Here is a 22,592-nt window from a genome sequence, read left to right as displayed (position 1 = left end):
GGTAAAATCCAAATTTTGAAACGCTAGGGTATAAAATCTAATACCTCTAAATTTCAGGAGGTAAAATTCAAATTCTGAAATTTCAGGGTGTAAAATCTAAATACTCTCAAAATTTAGGAGTATAATTTGCAATTTATCAAATATAAAATAATATTATATTCTAAAATAAATGAAGATAGTTGTAAATCATAAATGAAGATAGCTCTAATATACTCCCTCCCTCTCACATAGGGGAGGGTCCCACCTACCATGGGGGAGAGGGAGGGAGTATACTCTCGAATTACTTAATAAATTTTCTAAACACAGAGAGATAATGAGATATCATTGCACACAGCACACCAATGACTGAAGTGGAGTTCGTCTATGGCTTAGGTAGTTAGGTGTGGGTTTATTGGCAAGTTATGGAGGCAAAGTGTGCAACATTGTGTGTAGACCGACATAAGGATTATTTTTATCTAAATGGATTTGTTTTTTTTTTTTTTTTTTTTGGGGAGGGGGGGAATACTATTTTGATTCCTACACTTTAAAATACTCTCGTTTTTTGGTTCCTAAACAATTGAAAAGTTCAATTTTTGTCCCTAAACTATTGAAAATATTTTACTTTCCATCCTCAAATTTTACCAAAAGTTTATTTTTTGTCCCCTAAATTATTGAAAAATTCTTTTTTCAACCCTATTTTTGTCTCTAAACTAATAAAAAAACTCTTTACAAAATATAAGGATAAAAAGAAGAACTTTTTAAAATTTAGGGATGAAAAAAAAAAAAAAACTTTTAGTAAAGTTTAGAGATAAAAATATTATTTTACTTTTTTTTTTTTAGTGAAACAGTATATAGACTCTTATTTTTTTTTTTAAATATTTTATTTTATAATATTGCTGATTTGGGATTTACTGAAGATGTTATTGTTGTTTTTATCTGTTTGGATGGGCTATGGGCTAATCAATGGGCTAGATTTTATTAATTTTGAGTTCCATGTATCATTTTTTGTATTACTTTTTTGGATTTTTTCTAACCCCATGTCTAAAATTTGAGAGAAATCCAAAACAAGTATTTTTTTTTTAATTTAAGATAATTATTAAGTTTAGTACCACCACAAATGGGAATTTCATAAAGCTAGGGGCCCATGGCCACTCTAGCTACACCACTGCTAGCAATTATCATGCATGCAAACCTGTCTATTTTCACAAAATGAGATTTTTCAGTATTCTATGGCAATCTGCACAACGTATACATGATCCATATTCGTAACTCTCAGTCTCACCCTATCATATAATAAGGATAAAAGGTTAAATCAAAACATCAAATACCCTTATGACTTATAAGCAATTGAAGAAACCAAACTAGCTAAAACATTGCCCTGATATTAATTTTTACATATAAGAAATGAAAAATGATACTAATATCATTAAAAAGAAACAAACTCTTACAAATTAATTCATGACTATGAGACTATGAGAGGGCATAACATGAATTTTCCCTTTCTTCCAAAAGGAACCACTTGTCTAAGGATGGCTATTGTTCTGGGATTTATTCCATGGATAACAAAGATCATATTTGCCACTATCAATATCGTAGAGACAAGGACCCCCCTCTTTTACACTCCACCAACAAGTGTGTGGGCAATGATCATAATCTCTTTTGTAGATGTAAATATCAAAATAGTGTGATGCACCCTTCCAATCCATTCTGCAAAAGTATATTGTAGTGGCGAAGATGTTAGGTTTGAAACTAAATCCAAATGTGCCACCTTTAGGGAGTGAAATGACTCCAATATCGTCATTTTTGGATTGACAATGGGTGGTCAAGACCAAACCATTTTCCAAATTATTAGAGACTTTCATATGTACTCTTGGTGGGAAAAAAAAAGCGTCGCACGTAGTTTTGAGCAAGAGAAGCAGCAAGTATGCTAATCTAATGAATGGACTCATGATGTTTGATTGAGATTTGTTGTTGGAGGGAGACAACTGAGTGTTGCTTGGGTATTATTTTTGTTGATTTTCCTATTATATATTACTTTTACTTCAACATTTAACAAATTTAGAATTAATAAAAAATTGTAGAAAATGGATATTCCTTGGGATATGTTGTTATTGCGCATTTAATATTAGCTTTATTTTTTCTCTCTCCCTTTGTTAATTACAATTCCCAACCTTGAAATAATTTTTTACATAAGCTTTTGTGTACTCACTATTTTATACATACATATGCTAATTTATATTTATTTTTAATTGGACTTAAATTCTATTATATATTTAATCATTACCAAATAACATAATAGGTAGTTCAATAAATGAAGACAATTGTATTAAATATTTATCATAATTACATATTTAATTGTTTCATATAAAAACAAAATCATAATAAATATCTATTAATAAATACCATAATGATTAAATTTCATATTTAATATTTCATATACAACTATCATAAGTCATAACTATTAAATTTTCATATATTGTTTTTTATAAAGTTCAATCTATAGCGACCGCTTTTGATGATTGCACTTTTTATTATTATACTAAAATATCAATTGCTTTTTCGTGTAGGTGGAGATTAAACTCTAGATCTCTTATTTAATTATCATAAATTTTATCAGTTGAGCTAACTAGAACTCACCAAATTTCATATTTTTATACAAAATAAAAGTGAGAAAGTTTATTGAAAAAAAATGCAAAACCCACATTCTAAGTTTCACAATTTTTCATTTCAATCTTCTAAATTTGAATTCGTTCATTTAAATGCTCTAAGTTTCAAAACTGCTCCATCTAGTCCTCCGTCAACTTGTCATCCACTGTTTTTCCATTAAGAGCTTCTAAAATGACATTATTTTGGCCTTAATTTAATATTTAATATTTAATTTATTATTAATTTCTTAATTTAAAAAAAAATCCAAACGGTGTGGGGCCTCCCACGTATCAACTGAACACAAACCAAATAGCCAAGTTTAATCTTCTGTTTGATTAAATAGCCAAGTTAAATTGGAGTTTTCAAGATTCGGTTGAGTTGATAGACTTTATTGTTGTTATTGGATTGATTATTTGAAGATAGCTTAATGGACTTAACTCGTGAAGAAACAATCGATGACTTAGAGGAAGATGACATGGAGAGGCAACCCTTGGGAGACACTCCTCTTAGAGAATGTCGAGTCTATTGGACCCATTATCAGGGTATGGTGAGACAGAAAACTTATATATTTGATGGGTATGGTATTGTAGAGTGCCTAACACTTTCCCCACATGTAATCAAACTTCCGAACTCAAGAATCAAGATTTTTTACAATTCATATTAGATTAGGAAAAATGACCACTTTTTTTAGCCTAGGACTGTTAATAAAATCAAATAGAATTAGATGACTAATCACACTTTAGAAAAAGTCCAATGATTGGTGGCGACTTCATTACATTTAGTAATAATAGATTAAAATTGACTCAATTTAGTCACATGCTAGAGGTTCCTCCTTTTTTAACCCTCTTTCACAGCAGCTGAGCTCTGTGCCCTCTTCTCAAATAAGGGTCTCGAGGAGGGGAAACTGCAAGCGTCGTCGCGATATAATTACTTAGCTATAATTTATCTATGTTAACTTAGATCTGCATAATTTACATAAGTTAATTACTTAGCTAAATAACTAGGTTAATATGTTTGTGTTTAAGAGGTCTAAGAACATACAAGTGGTATGAGAGCGGGTTAGCTCTAATATTTAGATCCTTTGATCTAAGAGTTGATCCTTGACCCTGTTGTCATGGAACACGATCACTCTCTTATGATCCCACCTAATTTTGATGGGAACAACTATGCCTATTGGAAAGTAAAGATGAAAGCATTCCTGAAATCTATTGATGAGAGAGTCTGGAATTCCGTTGAATACGGATGGGAGAAGCCCACTTCTCCTATTAGTGAATGGCAAACTTCTGAGAAAGAAGCAACTGCTTTTAATAGCAAAACTATGAATGTTATTTATAATGCTGTTTCTATAGAGGAATTCAAGAGAATCTCTAATATTGAGGTTGCTCATAATGCATGGAATATTCTCTAGACTATGGATGAAGGCACAAAGGCAGTTAAGATTAACAAACTACAGCTGTTAACTACTAGGTTTGAAAGTATTAGAATGCCTGATGATGATTATTTTGATAAATTCTATGCTAAATTGAATGATATTGTTAACTTTGCTTACAATTTGGGTGAAATCTATGATTAACCTAAGATTGTTAGGAAGATACTTAGATCTTTGATTGAGGACTTTAGACCCAAAGTGATTGCCATAACTGAAAGCAAGGATGTGGACTCCATCCCTGTTGATGAACTTGTAGGATCTCTCCTATGAGTTGGACCTACCCAAGACAAACAAATCCAAATCAATGGCTTTTAAGTCAGTTGATGATGTTGATGGGAATGGACTTGATGATGAACTCTTTGCTATAGAGATTACTTATCTTGCCAAGAACTTCAGAAATTTTCTTAGGAACAAGAACAAAAGGGCAAGAGGTAAAAACAATGCTGAACCTAGAAATTTTAGGAGGAATGATCCCACTAAAGTGAACAATACTGAAAAAACTAAGGCAAAAGTAGGTCAAACCTCTAATAATTCTATGGGTCAACAATGTTTTGGTTGTCAAGGATATGGTCATGTGAAACCAGAATGTTCTACATTCTTGAGATCAAAGGGTAAAGTTTTGGCTATAACACTTAGTGATGATGAAGTTCTGATCATGAGTTTGGTAGTGATGAGGATGGAAACTTCATTGCTTTCACAGCTACTGCTGTAGTTAATGAAAGTGTTGTGGTTATTGAGAACCATTCTGATGGGGAACTCTTTGAGAATGTTGATTTGTAAGAAGCCTATAATAAGCTTTGCAAGGTTACTGCAAAGGATGTTATGAATGTTGATTTAAGTTTATAGAAAATTGCTTCTCTTGAACTTGATAAGAAAAATTTGCTCTTGAAATTGTTTGATGTTAATGAATTGCTTGATAAGGTGAAGACTAAGAACATGTTGTTGCTTGATAAAGCTAAGAATTTGGAACTAGAATTATCTATTGCTAGAGAACAAACAAATTGGTTTGCTAGTTCTAAACTTGAACACATGATGTGTATTCAGAAGTTTACCTTAGAAAAAATTGGTCTAGGTTTTGAAGATAACATCTTTGTGCCTAAGAATGATTCCACAAACTTTATTTCTTTTTTTGAGCCTCCCGTGAGTGAGATTGTGAAACCAGCAGAAGTTACTCCTCCTAGGAAGATTAGGGTTGATCTTAAAGAGTCTAAACCTAAGACTCTTAACCCTTCTAAGGACAAGTTGCATGATAGACCTATGTGGGTTTGTCATTTTTGTGGAAAGTCTGGACACATTCGTCCAAACTGTTTCAAGTTGTAAGCTGCTAAGCGAGCAAATAAGCCAAAAGTACTCGTACCTCAAGCACAAGATCCTATGGTACTTATTGGTGAGTTGGTAAAGGCTTTAAACCTTTATTCCAATCTTGGAGTTGCTTAGCATTCTAATATGAATAATAACTCTAATGCAAGAGTTGCATCTAAAAAGTTTTAGATGCAAAAGGCTCAATCTATTTAAGTCTTTTTGACATGGTCCTTGTGCTTCATCTTCTTTGTGACCATTCGTCTTTGTTGTTTTTGTTTTCTTTGTTTCTAGGATTTGCATTGCATAACATTTATGCATTTCATACTATGTTGTTTTTGTTATTATTTTCAAAAATTAAAAAAACAAAAAACAAAAAACAAAAAAAGGGGAAAATGACAGAAAAATGTGTTTTGCATTATTTTTCTTGGATTTGAAATCAAGGTTGGCCATATTATCCTTACATAACATGTTTATGTACCTTGTTTAGCTTGGATGAGCTTTTTTTTTTTGCTCTTTATTAGTTTGAACTTTGTAGTGCATGTTTTGTGGGAGTTGTTTATAACTTTTGATCACATGATCTTGATCTTGAAGTCACATGCTTTTAATTGTAAGGACTAAAAAATCCTAAGAGAAAGGTATAAATGACCATTTTACCACTGTTTACTAGCCAAACATTTACCTTAATGCATATCATAAGATTTTGTGCTTGAGAAAGTGTAATACATGCACAAAAAGAACAGAAGGTGTAGTCTCGGCTTATAATAATAAAATTGGTGTGTATATTATTGGAATATAATAAATTTCAAATCAAATAAAATTGGTATGTATATTATGAGGCAAAACAAGAAACTGACATGATTGCAAGCTTTTATTCTAGGAGATGTGAGAGTTATATGTTGTAACTTTTTAGGTGATAGTCACTTTCAAACTTATGTGATGAATTTTGTAAAAATTGTGATTGATCACTATTTACTTATCATCTCACATATATCTCAAACTATTTCTAGTTGCACACATTACACAAGTTACTCTTTCCTAAACTTAGTACATTATATTGTGTGTGATCTTGTTGTGGCTAACCAAGATTAAGAGTTCCTTAATTTTAATGCAAAATGTGTTTAAAGTTTGAGATTTGAAGACAAATTAGTTGAAAAACTTGTTTTTGGAAGATCTGGGTTGAATTCAAGTGTTTTTGAAAAACTTTTTATCTCATACTCATACATTCTATTCATAAAACATTGTGCTTTAAGGAGTTTATACATTAAAAGGCTTTGTTTTTCAAAAAATTTATTTTTCCAAATTTTCAATTGATCGAACCTATTGCTCGACCGATTGAAAGTGCAATAAAAAACTTGGTTTGAATCTGCCTAGCTTGATTGCTGCTTGATTGATGTTGGATCGATTGAATGTGATTTTCAATCGATCGAATCTAATTTTCGATTGATCAAAAATTGTTAAGAGAGTTTTTTAAAACAAGCTTTTCACTTGTTCTTCACTGTTTCAGACTTTTCAAAAAGCTTTTCTCTCTCTCTCTCTCTCTCTCTTCGACCGATCTAGATTCAAGTAAACTTTTTGTCATTTTCCTTCCAAATTTTTCTCAAGGTTTTTTTCTTCTAGTGCCGATGTGACCTTTATACCCCTTCTTTTTTAGTTTATTCACTATTATCATTCATTTTTAGGGATATTTTCGAACCTATAAAAATTTGGGGTTTTCGATTTTTGAGTTGATTTCTGCCCAAATTGATCAATGGGTTTTTGTTCTAAGATGATGTAAACATGTTTACAATGCTTTAATTTGATTATTTTGGTGATTTGAGAACAATTTGAAATCCTAGGGCTTGTAACTACACGGATTTGGGGATTTTGTTCAATTGGACTTAATTTGGTAAAATTGACTTGTGAAATTTATTGATTATGTCATTATATGCTGATTTCTATCTAGTGTAATGATTAATCACTCGATTTGGTTAAATTTTTGAAAGTGGGTTTTCAAAATTTGGGGTTGTTTATTTATTTTTTTTTTTTATAAACTCTATGTTCAAGTCAGTTTTTGGTTTTTAAAAGTATAATTGGACTGTTCTCACTGCATTAGAGCATGCATCATGTGTTTATTCTGTTCATGCATCATATAGAGTGATATTTTCAATTGTTGTTTTCTCTCTAACCTTGTCTGATGCAGTATGCCCTTGGTTTTCTTTCTTTGGTTTCTTTTCTGTCTATCCTTTCCAACCCTTAGCATCATGGTTAGGAAGACTAGAGCCTATAGGACATTCAACTCCTCCTCTACTCCAGCTTTTGATAGTGATAGGTTTCGAATTGAGAAAAACCAAGAAACCTATGAGAAGCTGAACATCCTTTGATCTGTTTGGGCTAAGAGGAAGGTAGGGTTAGATGAGCTTGATTCGAGAATTCGGAGGAACTTTGAGCGTAGGGGCTGGTTACCTTTGTTGGATATAGATCATCCTCCTCCAGCTACCTTGATTAGAGAGTTCTACTCGAACCTCTCTATCCACTCCAATGATTCCAACACTTAGATTGTGAAGAGTTGGATACGGGGTGAAGAATATGTCATTACTCCCTCGGTAGTGGCCTCTGCTCTTAAGGTGCCTAAGATACAACAGCCTGTGTACCCTTATGATGATACCCCTCCTCTAGATGACATTATTTCATATCTCATTAATACTTCCATTCAATGGGGTACAGATCCTTAGATTACCTCTTATGAGTTGACCGAGATTCATTACTTGTTTTTCTGAATTTCTTGTCATTCCATCTGGCCCATCTCTCACTTGCACACCATTCCTATTGTGAGATGTGCATTTTTGTATGCCCTTGTGACAGATACTCCTATAAGTTTTCCTACTCTTTTCATTCGATCCTTGGTTAAGGTTCATAGTAGTTCTACTGCACATGGTCTTTTCTTCCCTATTTTTATTCATCGGATTTTGTCAAATCTAGGATTAGATGGGTTTCCTGCATCTGAGCCCGTACACATTATAGCTCCCATATATGCCACCTTCCTTTGGCAGAGAGCTGCTCGGATGAGGCTGAGGAGTATGTTGATTTGATGGCCGCTGTTGATTCTCCACCTTCTACTTGGGTGATTCTAGCATTCGGAGTATGTTGGACACTGTCATGATCGTTCAGGCGGCTCATGGTCAGCTTTTGATGGATGTGCTCACGAAGCTTCAGGCCCTACGTGCGGATTTGGTGAGCATTAGGCGGACACCTCCACCACCTCCTTTTGATGATGAGTCTTAATTGCCCTTCGGCAATTCATCACAAAAAGGGGGAGTACATATGGATGGAGATAGGGGGAGATTTTTGAGTTTTTGGAGCTTTAGATTATATCTAGATGCTTCATGATGTGTATTTATTTTTTGCTCATGATGTATTTATCTTGATATATTTATTTTTATGTGTTATATATGTTAGGGGGAGACATTATGTTTTTTTATTTCTATTTCTTGTTTCACATTGTGCTACATTGGCTATTGATTTATATTATGAGATTATTTATGATATATGTCTTTTATTTTATGTTTTGTGAGATCAAGAATTTATTTTGTTTTACTTGTATTTTCCACACATGCGTTTATGTATTTGTTAAGTGTTATAGGATTATACAGGTTGATTCAATTGTGTTGCTGTCTACACTTGCAACTGATAGATAATAGTTAGGTTGAATTGTTTTTGGTTGGGCAATTTTATTGTAATGGGCTGTTTTGTAACTTTGAGCATTTTGTTTTATTATGTGTTTTGTCATGGATTGCCAAAGGGGGAGTTTTTTAGGTTCTAAGGATTTAGGATTTAAATGTTTTAGAACTTCAATATGTAATATTGGCAAATGATCAAAACTTAGAGTCTAGATTTAAGCTGCTCAAAGCATGTTTATTGTAAAGTTGGAATTGAGTAATTGTAGAAAATTACTGTTCACTTTCTGCAAGGCTCGATCAATCAAAAATTAGATTCGATCGATCGAACATTGTACAAAATATTTTTCTGCAAAATTTTCCAACTCAGCCCAAGCCCATATGACGTGTAGGGTTTTATGTTTTTCCTTAAGTATAAAAGGAAAAACCCTAGCCAAATTTTGAAGTTGTTGTTTATGCTGTATGTGTGAATCTCTTGTAAGATCTAGAGGTGTTTACCTTCATACATACTTAGGGTTATCAAGATCAAGATTGATGTCGAGAGCTTGGTGATCACTTCAGCTGCTGCATAAAGAGCTTAAAAAAAAAAAACACAAGTGGGAGTACTTGTGGTTGCTATGAATCCAAGAAAGAGGTAGTCCACGGACTCGAGGCTGTCACGAAGTCATGGTAGTAAGTTTTTTTACTTAAGGTAGTAATAGGATGTTAGTGGTCTAAGTTACTATTATAAAACTTCAATTCTTTCATAGTGAATATGTTTTACCTTGAGGATGGCTAGGTTAAATCCTCCCCAAGTTTTTTACCGGTTTCGTTTTCCTAGGGTATCATATCGTTGTGTTCTTTATTTTTGCATTGTTTACTTGATATGATTTACTTGTGTTAACCAAGATTTGAATAATTTACCTAAGTAATCACTTGGCTAAATAACTAGGTTAAACAACTTGTGTTTTAAGGGGTCTAAAAACATATAGACATGCATGTTAAAAACATAAAGAAAATGTAGTCCATCGGTTAAATTTTCAAATATATATATATCCATGTTAATTTTTTTGTGATAGTTTAAAGGTATCTCTTTAAACTAATTTAGAGAGACTTTATTAAAAAAGATTATAAAAGCCTCAACTATAGGTTATGTTAAAGCTTATTTTAATGGTAAAAGAGAATTTGTACTTTTCTACTTATTATTAAAATTAGAAACAACCACAACTCATGACTATTTCACTGTAATCTAGAGGGATTGGAAGATTTTTGGAAATGATTCCATATCCTTAAAGAATTTGTTAGGACATATGTGATTCATTTGTTAGGAATATATGTCACTATTTTATGTAATTGACTAATCCTATGACAAAACGCATTTTACTTGTATTTGGGTAGATCTAGAATGTGTTTAATACTTCAAGAAACTATGTTTCAAGATCAAGAATTAAAGACATGCAAGTTTGTCTAAGAAACAAGTTGAACAAGTACCTATCATTAAATCTTGACAGCTAGCCATCTATCGAGTTTAAGAAGCTGTTCCAACGCCGTAGCTAGACTGCAGCTCGATAGATAGGCATCTATCGAGGTTTATGAAAAACAGAGTTTCAGTTCTGTTTCGACTCCAATTTGTGATTATGTGTTTGAACTTTCTTTTTTCACAACCCTAGACATATAAAAGGATTATTTTAAGGGCCGTCAAAGTGTTCACAAGTTGCACAAGTGTTGAGCAAAGTTTGTTCGAGCAAATTATGACCGGAGATACAGTTTTGCTCTAGTTCATCATTCTTCTAAAGAAGTTATTGTGTTTATGCACCGTAGGGTTTTGTGACCAAGCATCTTCTTGATCTTCATCGTTGGGATGAATTGAAGAACTTTGCAGCCTACAATCTTCTCTAGTTAGTGTTTGAAGTCGCGTATTGGGATCCGCACAATTGGTTAGTCATGTATTGGGAGACGTGTATCAAAAGGAGAAATTGTTACTACAGAACAAGTCCAATTGGGCATTGGTGTAAGGGTTCAACTGTAGGTTGGTAAAAGATACTGAGATTCCTTTACTTGTAACCACTTGTTGTGATAATAGCAGAATTTCGGAAGTAGTAACCTTGAAATCACTCGGTGAGGTTTTTGCCGTGTAGGTTTTCCCCATTCGTAAATAAATTACCGTGTCAATTTATTTTCCACTGCATACTTAGTTTAATTGGTGGTTTGTTTGTGCTACCACGCTTTGCATGTTAATTAACTTAATTAATTCACTTGGCTAAATTAATTAGTTAATTTATTATAAGGGGTCAATTCATTTTTGGCCTATCAGAATTCTTGCTTTTCTTTTCTTTTCTTCACTCTTTTATTTGTTTGGTTGTCTAGTGTTTGGACACTTCAATTAGATGCGGACGATTGACATGCATGCATGTATGCCTCTTGTCAAATTGAAATTTGCAAAAATCATATATATGAACCATTACTGGAAACTCTCACGCTATTATTGAATGTGGACGGAAGGTTGTTAAATAAAAAAATCATACCAAATTCAAAAACCAAACTCGTTAAAACTTGGGCAAAACTTAGTTGTGTTTTAGGCAGTGGTGGACGGAGAGAGGGCCATAGGTCCCTGGGAGGAGAAAATTGGCCTCTACCATTTTTATTTTTATTTTTATTTTAAATCTAGCATTTTACCCATTTTTCCAAACTAATTAGGAAAATGCTCATGCTATAACTCAATTGTCAAAAAATTGAGTTTCAAAACACCACTGTAGGGTCCTTAAAACGTCACTATAGGTATGGGATGATCAAACTTAAAAAAAAAAAAATTGCATGGAACTCGAGTTCCAAAACAACACTATAGGATCTTAAAATGTCACTATAGGTCTCCTTAAAACGCCACTATAGGGCTCCAAATTTTTTATTTTTTATTTTCAGTTTATTATAACTCAGTTGTCCAAAAATTGAGTTTTAAAACAGGAGCATTTCCCTAATTAGTTTGGAAAATAGGGTAAAATACTGGATTTTTTTTTAAAAAAAAAAAAAAAGGGCAAAAGCCCATTTTCTCCGTCCCTGGGGTTTTAACTTTCTGGACGTAAACTCTTAGACATTCAAGATCAATGAGTACGTATTGTGAATTTGCAGTTTATTTCAATGAAGGAAAAATATCATAAAGAAATACTTGACGAGGGATGTAGATTATTTTTAACATTACTTCCATGAATAACATAGAGAACCAATTGGACCAAGAAGCAGAAAAGGCCAACCTCTCTCAAAAACCATGAGCAACAGATATTGCCTTGGTCTTTGTCTCTCTTATTGATATAGACATCGAAGTAGTGATGAGTTTGGCATCCCCATTCCATACTACAATTGACATCTTTAGAACGCAGAGGGATGGGTTGGAAATCAAATTGAATGTCGGCAAGTTTAACAACTGAATGGACTCCAAAATCGTCAGCATGGGATGAACAGTGGATTGTAACAGGCATAGCATTTTTCAAATCATTAGTGATTGTGATATGAACTTTTGGTGGAGTAATATTCAATGCTTCACAAGTCGTTATGAGCAAGGGAAGTAGCAACGAATCTAATCTAATGAATAGACTCATGTTTGATATTAGGATTTGTTGGTGGTGGTTTTACTTATGTATAATACTTATGTGTTGTTCTTTTGGTTATTCTTTTAAAATTCAGCTATGTGTCTACTTAAATAAAAAATACACTTCTATCCTATGAGAAAAAAGCCACAGGTTGAATTTTAAATCCACCAATGAATGTTTGATATGTGACTCGTCACACACCCATATAACACATACTAAAACAATATCCAAATCAGATCTGGGGCACTCACAATATTCAGGAAATAAACTCTTGCACATTCAAGATCAAGGAGTACATATTGTGAAATTTCACTTTATTTTAATGGAATGTTAATTATTTTTGACATTACTTCCAGGGGTAACAAGTAGAACTAAACTGATCAACCTGCACACAAGGGCCATTCTCTCTTACAGACCATTGGCAGCAAATATTGCCTCGGTCTTTGTCCCTCTTGTAGATGTAAAAATCGAAATTGTGTGTTTGGCCTCTCCATTCCACACTGCAATTGACATCTTCAGAAAGCAAAGGGATGGGTTGGAAAAAAAATAGAAGTTTGCCAAGTTTAGGGATTGCAAAGACACCAAAATCTTTAGCTGGGGATGAACAATGGACTGTAATAGGCATGCTATTCAACAAATCATTAATGATATTGATACGTACTTCTGGTGGAGTAATATTTAGTGCTTCACAAGTACCTATTATCGAGAGAACCAGCAATATTGATGCTAATCTATTGAATGGCCTCATGTTTGATGTTGGTATTTGTTGTTGGTGGTTTTACTTCGGCATAGATCTTATTTATAGGGCTACATTTATACGACCATTATGGTAAATACCTTACGGACAAATTTAGCTACAAAATTGGTTGTAATCTAAGGTTACAACTCTACTGAATATATATATATATATATATATATATATATTTATTTTATTAAAAGTGAATTTTGACAAATCTTCAATTGGATTACATTTTCTTTTTATATCCTCTAAAGAACAATAACTATGTCATTAATAAATTGTTTTTTTTTTTTTTGAGAAAGAATTAATAAATTGTTTAAATTGTAAGTTTTTTGTAGTTTAAAATAAAACATAAAATATAAACTTATAGATCATATAGTTAATAACATCTGATTGATACAAAATTTGACATATATATTAAGAGAGTAAAAAACATGTAATAAAACGGTTAAATTTTCAATTTATATGGTAATGTTAAATTTTTTTTCTTTTTAAAATAAGTTGTAATTTTAAGTTACAACTAATTTTACTGCAAAACTTTGCCTATAAAAATACAATCATAAGCCTAGCTTCATGTTATAGAAGAGTATGGTTTACAAGTGTATTGAATATCTTCTCCATTAAAATGGTATCCAATCAGATTGTATTCATTTAGTGCTGAATAATTTATATATATTATTTAAATTACAATCTATATTCTAACGGAATAAAGTTATGGCACACAACATTTTTCATGATAAAACCTAGATGATAAGCTATAATTGGTAGGTAAAAATGTTATATTTGTGGTGGACTTAGATGAGTATTGCCACCTAGGCTTCGTTGTAAAAATCTTGTGATTGTAACACTACTCATCAGGACACAGTCATAATAAATATATATTAATTTTTTTGTTTGTAAATAAATACCTATTAATTACTACCATAATTATTTATTTATTTTTTCATATAAAAATACAATCATAAAGAAACTTATTAATTACTACCATAATTATGTATTTATTGTTCCGTATAAAAAAAATTATAAAGACACTAATTAATAAGCACTATAATTATCAAATTTCATATTTAATATTTAATAAATAATAAATAATCAAAATCAAAATAAATGTATTAATAAGTACTACAATTGAAAAAGAAATTTTATTGAACTTTTTTGTACATTAATTGCACATGTTGTTGAATATTTTACTATATATAAATATATATATATATATATATTTATTTATTTATCTTATATATGGTACATAATCATGACTAAGATTATACCATAGTTTATTTATTTATTTTTTTTTTTTTCGTTTACATCCTCATTTTCTTTATATAAATGTGAAGTCTCGTTTGAGGGACCTACATGCATGTGAGACCTACCTTCATGTTAAAGAAGAGAATAGTCTGCCGGATGCATCGAATCATTTCACCATCAAAATGGTATCAAATGAGATTAATGAGATAGCATTCATTTAGAGATGAATAGTTATTTAAATTCTTTATTAAAATCTTGTCACATTATCTTCTTTTTTTAACTACAAATTAAATAATTTCATATATAATTACTAACATATATACTAAATATACTTATTAGTAATAGTCATAATTATAAAGGACAAAGTTTAGTTATAAAAATAAAAAATTTACTTAGTACTTTTTTATTGGAGGTGAATTTTGACAAATCTATCATTAGATTGCACCTTCTTATGTCCTCTATGTTTGAAAATTTTCTAGAAAATTAAAGATCAATAGATATGTTACCAAAAAATTGTATAATTTGCAAGTTTTTGTTGTTTAAAATTATGCATAAAATATAAGCTTATAGTTCATATGGTAAATAATAATCGATTGACAAAGAATTTAACATGTGTATTAAGAACGTAAAGAATATGCAATTTGACGGTGAAATTTTCAAAATATGTAGTCATATTTATTTTATGGAGTAAAGCCTTAGGTTACAACTAGTTTTGTAACTAAACTTTGTCCAAAATACAATTATAATAAATACATATTTATATTTTTATAAGCTAATAAATACAGATTAACAATTACTGTAATTGTAAATTTCCACTTCCATATAAAATCAAAATCATAAAGACGCTAATAAGTACCATAATTATCAATATAAATTTTTTTTTTGTCTTTTTAATTGATGTAAACTTAAGTTATCTATTAAAATAAGGATGATAGCTCACCATAATTATATATTTATTTATTGTTCCATATAAAAATAAAATCATAAAGATACGAATTAATAAGCATCATAATTATCAAAAAAAAAAAAAAAATGTTAGGTTCAGAAGATTTTATGCTAATGAAAACTTAATAAAAACAATAACTTATTCAATAGAAAATAGAAGGAAGTTAATGAACAATGACCAACTTGGTTTCTCGGGCCAAATGTGCTTTGACAGATTTCTCGTGCCACTGAAGACGAATGGATATTTCTAGGGGGGAGAGAGCCAGGGAGGGAGTGAGGGAAACTAGGCTGACGGTTTGTTGAAGGTTTTTATTTATTTTTTATTTTTTTAAATAATTATTTTTAAATTTTTATAATTTGATTGTAGAAAGATTTTTGTTTGACTTGTATTAATATCTAATGTGGATATTTAGTTTTTAAAAAGATGACGTGGAGCATGCTACATCAATAGTTTGTAAAATATTTGTAAAACATCTTATGACTCTAGTTTTAGGGATTGACTTACCTCCATTACTATTTTAAAATGAATCTCTTTTGTTTTAATAAGAGACTGCCACATTACTCACTAACTAAATAAAAGGTGGAGATTAAAACCCATTACCATTTGTCATTATATATTTAAAATAAAAGGACATGTCCAGTTAAAAAAGGACTGATGGTAAGCCACACTATTAGTTTTACTCTTTAATATATAATCACAGTCAAGATTATAGATAATAAAAGAGTAAGAAAATAATTTTATTTTAGATAAAATAATATTTTATTAAACTTTTCGGTACATTAATAGCACATGTTGCCCACTAGCTTACTATATCTATTTATCTTACATATCATAAATAATCACAATTAAGATTATACCATAGTTTGATTTTTGTTTTTGTTTTTAAGAATCACCATATTTTGAATTTGGTGTACCAAGTTAGAAATGTTAAGATGGACAAATGAAAATACACGGAAAGATAGGATTGGAAATAAGAAATTTTGTTAAAAGATAAGGATAGCTCTTATTGATGAAAAGATGAGAGAAAGTCACTTGAGATGGTTTGGTTATGTTCAAAGAAGAGCGAATAAGAAATACTACTTTGATCCAAATTAAGGGGACTAAAAGAGGTAAAGGCCAAAAATCACATTAGCAAAAGTAATAATAAAAAAAATACAAGTCAATTAGGGAAGTAACAAAGAGCATGTATTCAATAGGATAGAATGTAGAAAAATAATTCACGTAACAATCAATCTAATCTGTTGAAGATGCATGGCTGATTCCAAATTTTGGGACTAATAAGGTTTTGTTATTTTTTTTTTTTTGTTGAACTCCAAAATTTAAATTTTATTGCCAATTTGTTTCCCTTTATTTATATATATATATATATATATATATATATATATCTTAAATGATTTGTTTTTGTTTATTTCCCATTTCTCATTTGTATGAAAATCAACTTGCATTTTTGTTGTTAGTATGTAAAGGAGAGAGATTTGACTGTAAATAATGGATACTTTCATTTTATAAATTATTTGACCATTTTTTAAAAGATAAATGATTAGACTTTTAAACTGATAAGGGAAAAATTTGTAGTAATAGTATTCGCCCTTGAAGAGGTATGAAGCAACACCCTAGTTAAGCCCGTCGGGATCCATTGAAGGTGATGACCTTAAGAAGATCACATAGCGCGCCTCAAGGCTAACGGGATGACCTTAGGAAGAGGGCATGGGTGGCTGAAGACGAGAAAGCTGAAGAGATCAAGTGGAGCTGATGGCCTTGACAAAGCTTAGCTTGACCTCCACGTTTGCATATATAAGGAAATATCTTGCGCTTCACGTTTAATGCTGATCAAAAGGACTCCTATAAGGAAAAGACTCCATAATATATGCTTTTCAAGGATTTCTATAAGGAAAAGACTTTTATAGCGAAGAAAAGATGTCAACCCTTTACTACTATAAAAGCCCCAATACCCTCATTAACTAAGTTACGCATAATTTACCCACTTTAGCACTCTAGAGTTGTGAGAAATTCTAACTTAACCTTTGGAGGGTATTTGGCCGACACCATACCGGTGCTCTCTGCAAGGTCTTCTCTTTTTGTGTTGTGTAGGCGTTATTTCGAGCATTTGAGGACCGTGTAACTCACTGTTGATTTTTCGGCATCATTATAAACCATTTGGGAACACTATCAATGACCCACTATGTTACGAAGGGTGGTGCAGACTAGAGGGAGCCATTTGTCTTGGTAACACGGCTCCCTCCTTTTACATTTTTCATAGACTCTTATTCAAAGAATATGTATTCTAGAAAATATAAGATTTGCAATTTTTATTTACTTTCCTATTTATATGATTTTAATTTGAACATTTTAAAAAAATTTAAAATTGACCAAAAAGGTAGAAAATGGAGGTTTCTTGGGATATGTTTTTTTTTTCTTTTTTTATTTTTTATTTTTATGTTCCCTTGCTTTTGTGTCAAACATAATTTGGAGATAGCTACCTTACTTTTGTTTGGTTCATGGTAAGTTTAGAAAAATAAAGAGTAACACTACAGTCACAAACTAGTTTATAACAATTTTACAAATTATTGATGTAACAAATTCCTACAAGTTCAAATTGGGACCCACTACTAACATTACATTTTTATTTATCAATAATTTTTTTGAAAATGCTAAAGTCACATTAACAGTTTATAAAAATGTTATAAAAGAAATTGATTTTGTGATGTGTATTTTGTAGTTTGTAGAAAATATTAAGAAATTCCTTTAAAGTTGGTAAATAAAGATAATTTTGAGTTAAATTGCTTAAAATGGCCGGAGATAAAAAGAAAACCTGAAATTTTTACTAGAATTTTCTAAACTTGCCAAGTTTTCTTATATAGATGCTATGCATTCATTTTGACGCATTATTTAACCATTGATTTATTTTATGCGATGATGGGCGTCTTTGGGTGTTGTTATTTTTGGATTTGATTGGACAAGTCATGTGTTTTTTGACATGTCAATAATGATATTTGTTTTCTTAATATTAAAAATATACTTTTAAAATGTTAAGTCATTACCCAATTAACCACATAAGTAATAAGTAAAAAGACTAATGATAGTGCTGATTTAGAACTTATGGGACTAGAAGCATTCACTTGGTAAACTTCAAGATCTAATAGTATATTTTGGAAAAAAAAGTTTTGAAATATATAAATCATGAACCACACCAACATCTCTCACCCTATTATCGGATTTGGATATAAGTGGTTGTTAAATCAAAAAATCATTTTCCCCGATGATTAGCAAAGGGCCTTGTAGCTCAATTTGTTAGCACTTTGTGGTTTTTCCAATAAAGAATCCAAGGTTCAAATTCCCCCAACCCCAACTATTGAATTATTTATAAAAAAAAAAAAAAAAAAAGGAAATGAAGAAAACAAACTAGTCAAAACATGAACAAAACTTAAGTACAACTCCTCAAAATTATTTTAAAAAACGATACTAATTGTAACAATCCAAGGAAAAAACGATTTCTAAGGAAAAAATGATAGCCATACTTGCGCTATACCTCAAAAAAATTAGCTATAATTAAGACTGCTTGTAGTTATTAATAAAACCTAGATCTATTAGTGACGGTCCGATGTGCGACCTATCACACACCCACACAACACCTGCTTAAACAATATCCAAATCAGATCTGGGGCACTGAAGATATTCAGGAAATTAATTATTTTTGACATTACTTCCAGTAGTAACAGTCCCATCTAGACTGATCAAGCCGCAGACAAGGGCCTAATTCTGTTACAAACAATGTGCAGCAAATATCGCCTCGGTCTTTGTCCCTGTCATAGAGGTAAAGGTTGGAATAGTGTGTTTGGCCTCCCCATTCTACACTGCAAAGGACCTCTTGAGAAAGCAAAGGGATGGGTTGGAAATTAAATTGAGTTTCGCTACCTTTAACGATTGTATACACTCCAAAATCGTTAGCCGGGGATGAACAGTGGACTGTAATAGGCATATTATTTGACAGATTATTAGTGACAGTGATATGCTCTTCTGGTGGAGTAATGTTTATGGCTTCACAAGTAGTTATTAGCGAGAGAAGCAGCATTGATGCTAATCTATTGAATGGGCTCATGTTTGATGTTGGTAGTTGTTGCTGGTGGTTTCACTGTGGCATAGATCTTATTTATAGGGCTACATCTATACAACCATTATGGTAAATACTTTGTGGACAAATTTAATTACAAAATTAGTTATAGCCTAAGAGTATAACAACCTTATTTTTTGAGAAAACGGTAAGTCAATATTATTAAGGTAAATCAGATTGGAATACAACCTCCAACTCACTAGGTAGATCTTCTACCCATACATCAAAATCTGCGGATGAAACCGCTCTCGTAGCTAGAGCATGTGCCAACTTATTACCATCCCGGCGAACATGCTGAAATTGACAAAACTGTAAGGACAAACTTTGATTGCGCGCATCTTCAATTATATTCCCGTACAGAGTGTTACACCTCTCCTTTGCTTTCAAGGCTTGCACCACCCTCAAACAATCCCGTTCCACAATCACCTTAAAAATACATAATTCTTTTGCGAACACAACAGCTCGGCAAGCAGCTAATGCTTCAGCAGCTTCACCTGAGTTAGGCTTCCGGATTTTCTGACTTAAGGCAGCTATAACATGGCCATGACAATCTCTGATCACCACTCCCAAACCTGCACAACCCAAATCTTCAAATATAGCCGCATCAAAGTTTGCTTTATAGAACGTATCCTGAGGAGAAATCCAGCGAGTTGATGTACCTCCAATTCTCGGCCTGACATCCTGTTTTGTTGCATCCAAAAATTCAGTCACCAAATCTTTTGCTCGTGCTCCAATCTCATGAAGTGGCCAAACAGATTGATTCTCTCACAAACGGTTTCGCCTCTGCCACAAGCTTCACGCAATTGCAGAAAACCAAGCCACATGAAATCCTGACCCTTTTCGCAACACCTCCTCCAATAAGTCAAAAAATGTTCTAAAACCTTTTTTGTAATACTGGACGAAGCAGAGTTCAGACTTCCACACCGATTGGGCATGCTCACACAGCCAGATACTATGCATGAGTGACTCTTGAGAATCTCCACACAGTTCACACGTCTCTTTCACAGGTAAATGCCGAGCTTTCAAATTTTGTTTAGTGGGCAGTGAATTTCTTGTAGCACGCCATATAAAATGTCGTATTTTATTCGGAGTTCTGATTTTCCAAATGCTCTTCCAAACCTGATGTGAATTTTTGGAGGAGGACGAACCCGGTTCTTGCCTGCTTTCATCCTCAGACAGTATATGATAGGCACTACGAACACTATAGTGTCCATCTGGAGTCAATGGCCAGATCAGCAAGTCTTCTGACCACCCCTCACTAATTGGGATATTTTTAATCAATTCAGCTTCCCAAGGCACAAAGGTCCTCTCCAATAGCCCTGGATCCCAAATCCTTGTACCAAGATAAAATAAATCCTTAACACAAGTCATAGTGGAAGCAAGTTTTGGTGAAATAACTCTACCATTAGGTTGGTCAGGCAGCCATCTTTGACCCCAAATAGCAATGGAACTCCCATCTCCAACTCTCCACATTGCACCTCTATGTACTACATCACGCGCCTGCAATATACTCCGCCATGCATAAGAGCATTTAGGATGAACCAAAGCCTCAAGGATATTCCCCATTGGAAAATACTTCGCACTAAAAACCTTATATAACAACGTTTCCTTTTGGTGAAGCAAACGCCATACCTGTTTAGCAAGCAAAGCATTATTAAATTTCTGAATATCTCTAAAACCCATACCTCCCACGGTCTTTGAGGAACAAAGAGTACTCCACTTGACCCAATAGATCTTCTTTGAATCCCCTTGACCCCACCAAAACCTTCGAATCATGGCTTCAATGTCTTTACACAACCCAACCGGTATTTTAAAGACACTCATGGAATATGTGGGAATAGATTGAACCACCGCCTTGATCATGACTTCTTTTCCAGTTTGGGACAATAATTTCTCCTTCCACCCCTGCATCTTCGCCCAAATTCTTTCCTTCAAATGAGTAAAGCCTTGTTTTTTCGCTCTCCCTACAAAAGAAGGGAGCCCTGAATACTTCTCGTAGTGTTGAATGGCTGGGACATTTAGAGATGATTTGATTGCCTCCTTCATCTGTTCATCAGTATTTCTGCTAAAGAACAAAGTTGTCTTATTCTTATTAAGCATTTGGCCCAAGGCAGCTTCATACAAGGATAAAAGCTCTTGAATTTTCTCGCACTCCTCCAAAGTAGATCTGCAAAACAAGAGACAATCATCGGCAAAGAAAAGATGAGTAATCTTAGGTCCATTACAACTTGCAGAAAATCCTTGAATTTCCCCATTCAAAGCCGCTTTCCTGAGAATGGCATTCAACCCTTCCGCACAAAAGAGAAACAGATATGGAGAAAGGGGATCACCCTGTCTCAAGCCCCTAGAAGGTTTAGTCAAGCCCTTTGGCTCCCTATTAACCAAAATGGAGTAAGATACCGTTGTAATGCACTCCATAATCAAAGCCACTCATTCCTCCCGAAAACCCATCCTCAAAAGGATTTGTTCAAGAAAAATCCATTCCACCCTGTCATAAGCCTTGCTCACATCCAATTTAAGAGCCATAAAACCTGTCTTCCTTGTGCAAGTGGTTTTCATATGGTGAAGGGACTCAAAAGCAATAAGAATATTATCAGTAATCAGACAGTCAGCAATAAAAGCACTTTGAGCTTCAGAAATAATAGAGTTTAGTAGAGGCTTCAAACGGTTTGCAATCACCTTACTAACAATTTTATAAATCACAATATCTTTTTATTGGAGGTGAATTTTAATAAATCTATCATTGGATTACATTTTCTTCTTATATCCTTTACAGATCAATAGCTATGTCATTAATAAAAATTAAATTATAAGTTTTTGTAATTTAAAATTAAGTATAAAATATAAACTTATAGATTATATAGTAAATAATATCCGATTGGTATAAGATTTGACATGTGTATTAAGAGAGTAAAGAACATGTAATTTAACGGTTAAAATTTCAAAATATGTGGTAATGTTGATGAATTGTATCCTCCT

At 32.4% G+C, this 22,592-nt stretch overlaps 1 protein-coding gene across 1 annotated transcript; it reads right to left on the bottom strand.

Annotated features, from left to right (window-relative positions):
- Window positions 1-19,775: 19,775 nt before the first annotated feature.
- LOC115980640 lies at window positions 19,776-22,031 on the bottom strand. Its single transcript, XM_031102871.1, has 2 exons — window positions 20,733-22,031; window positions 19,776-20,294 (listed from the first exon to the last, which is right to left on the bottom strand). The coding sequence occupies exons 1-2, from the start codon at window positions 22,029-22,031 to the stop codon at window positions 19,776-19,778; spliced, it is 1,818 nt and encodes a 605-aa protein (XP_030958731.1).
- Between the last annotated feature and the right edge of the window lie 561 nt (window positions 22,032-22,592).

This window comes from Quercus lobata, chromosome 3 (assembly GCF_001633185.2).
Source record: "Quercus lobata isolate SW786 chromosome 3, ValleyOak3.0 Primary Assembly, whole genome shotgun sequence".
Taxonomy (NCBI): domain Eukaryota; kingdom Viridiplantae; phylum Streptophyta; class Magnoliopsida; order Fagales; family Fagaceae; genus Quercus; species Quercus lobata.
This window is presented reverse-complemented; position numbering and strand designations above follow the sequence as displayed.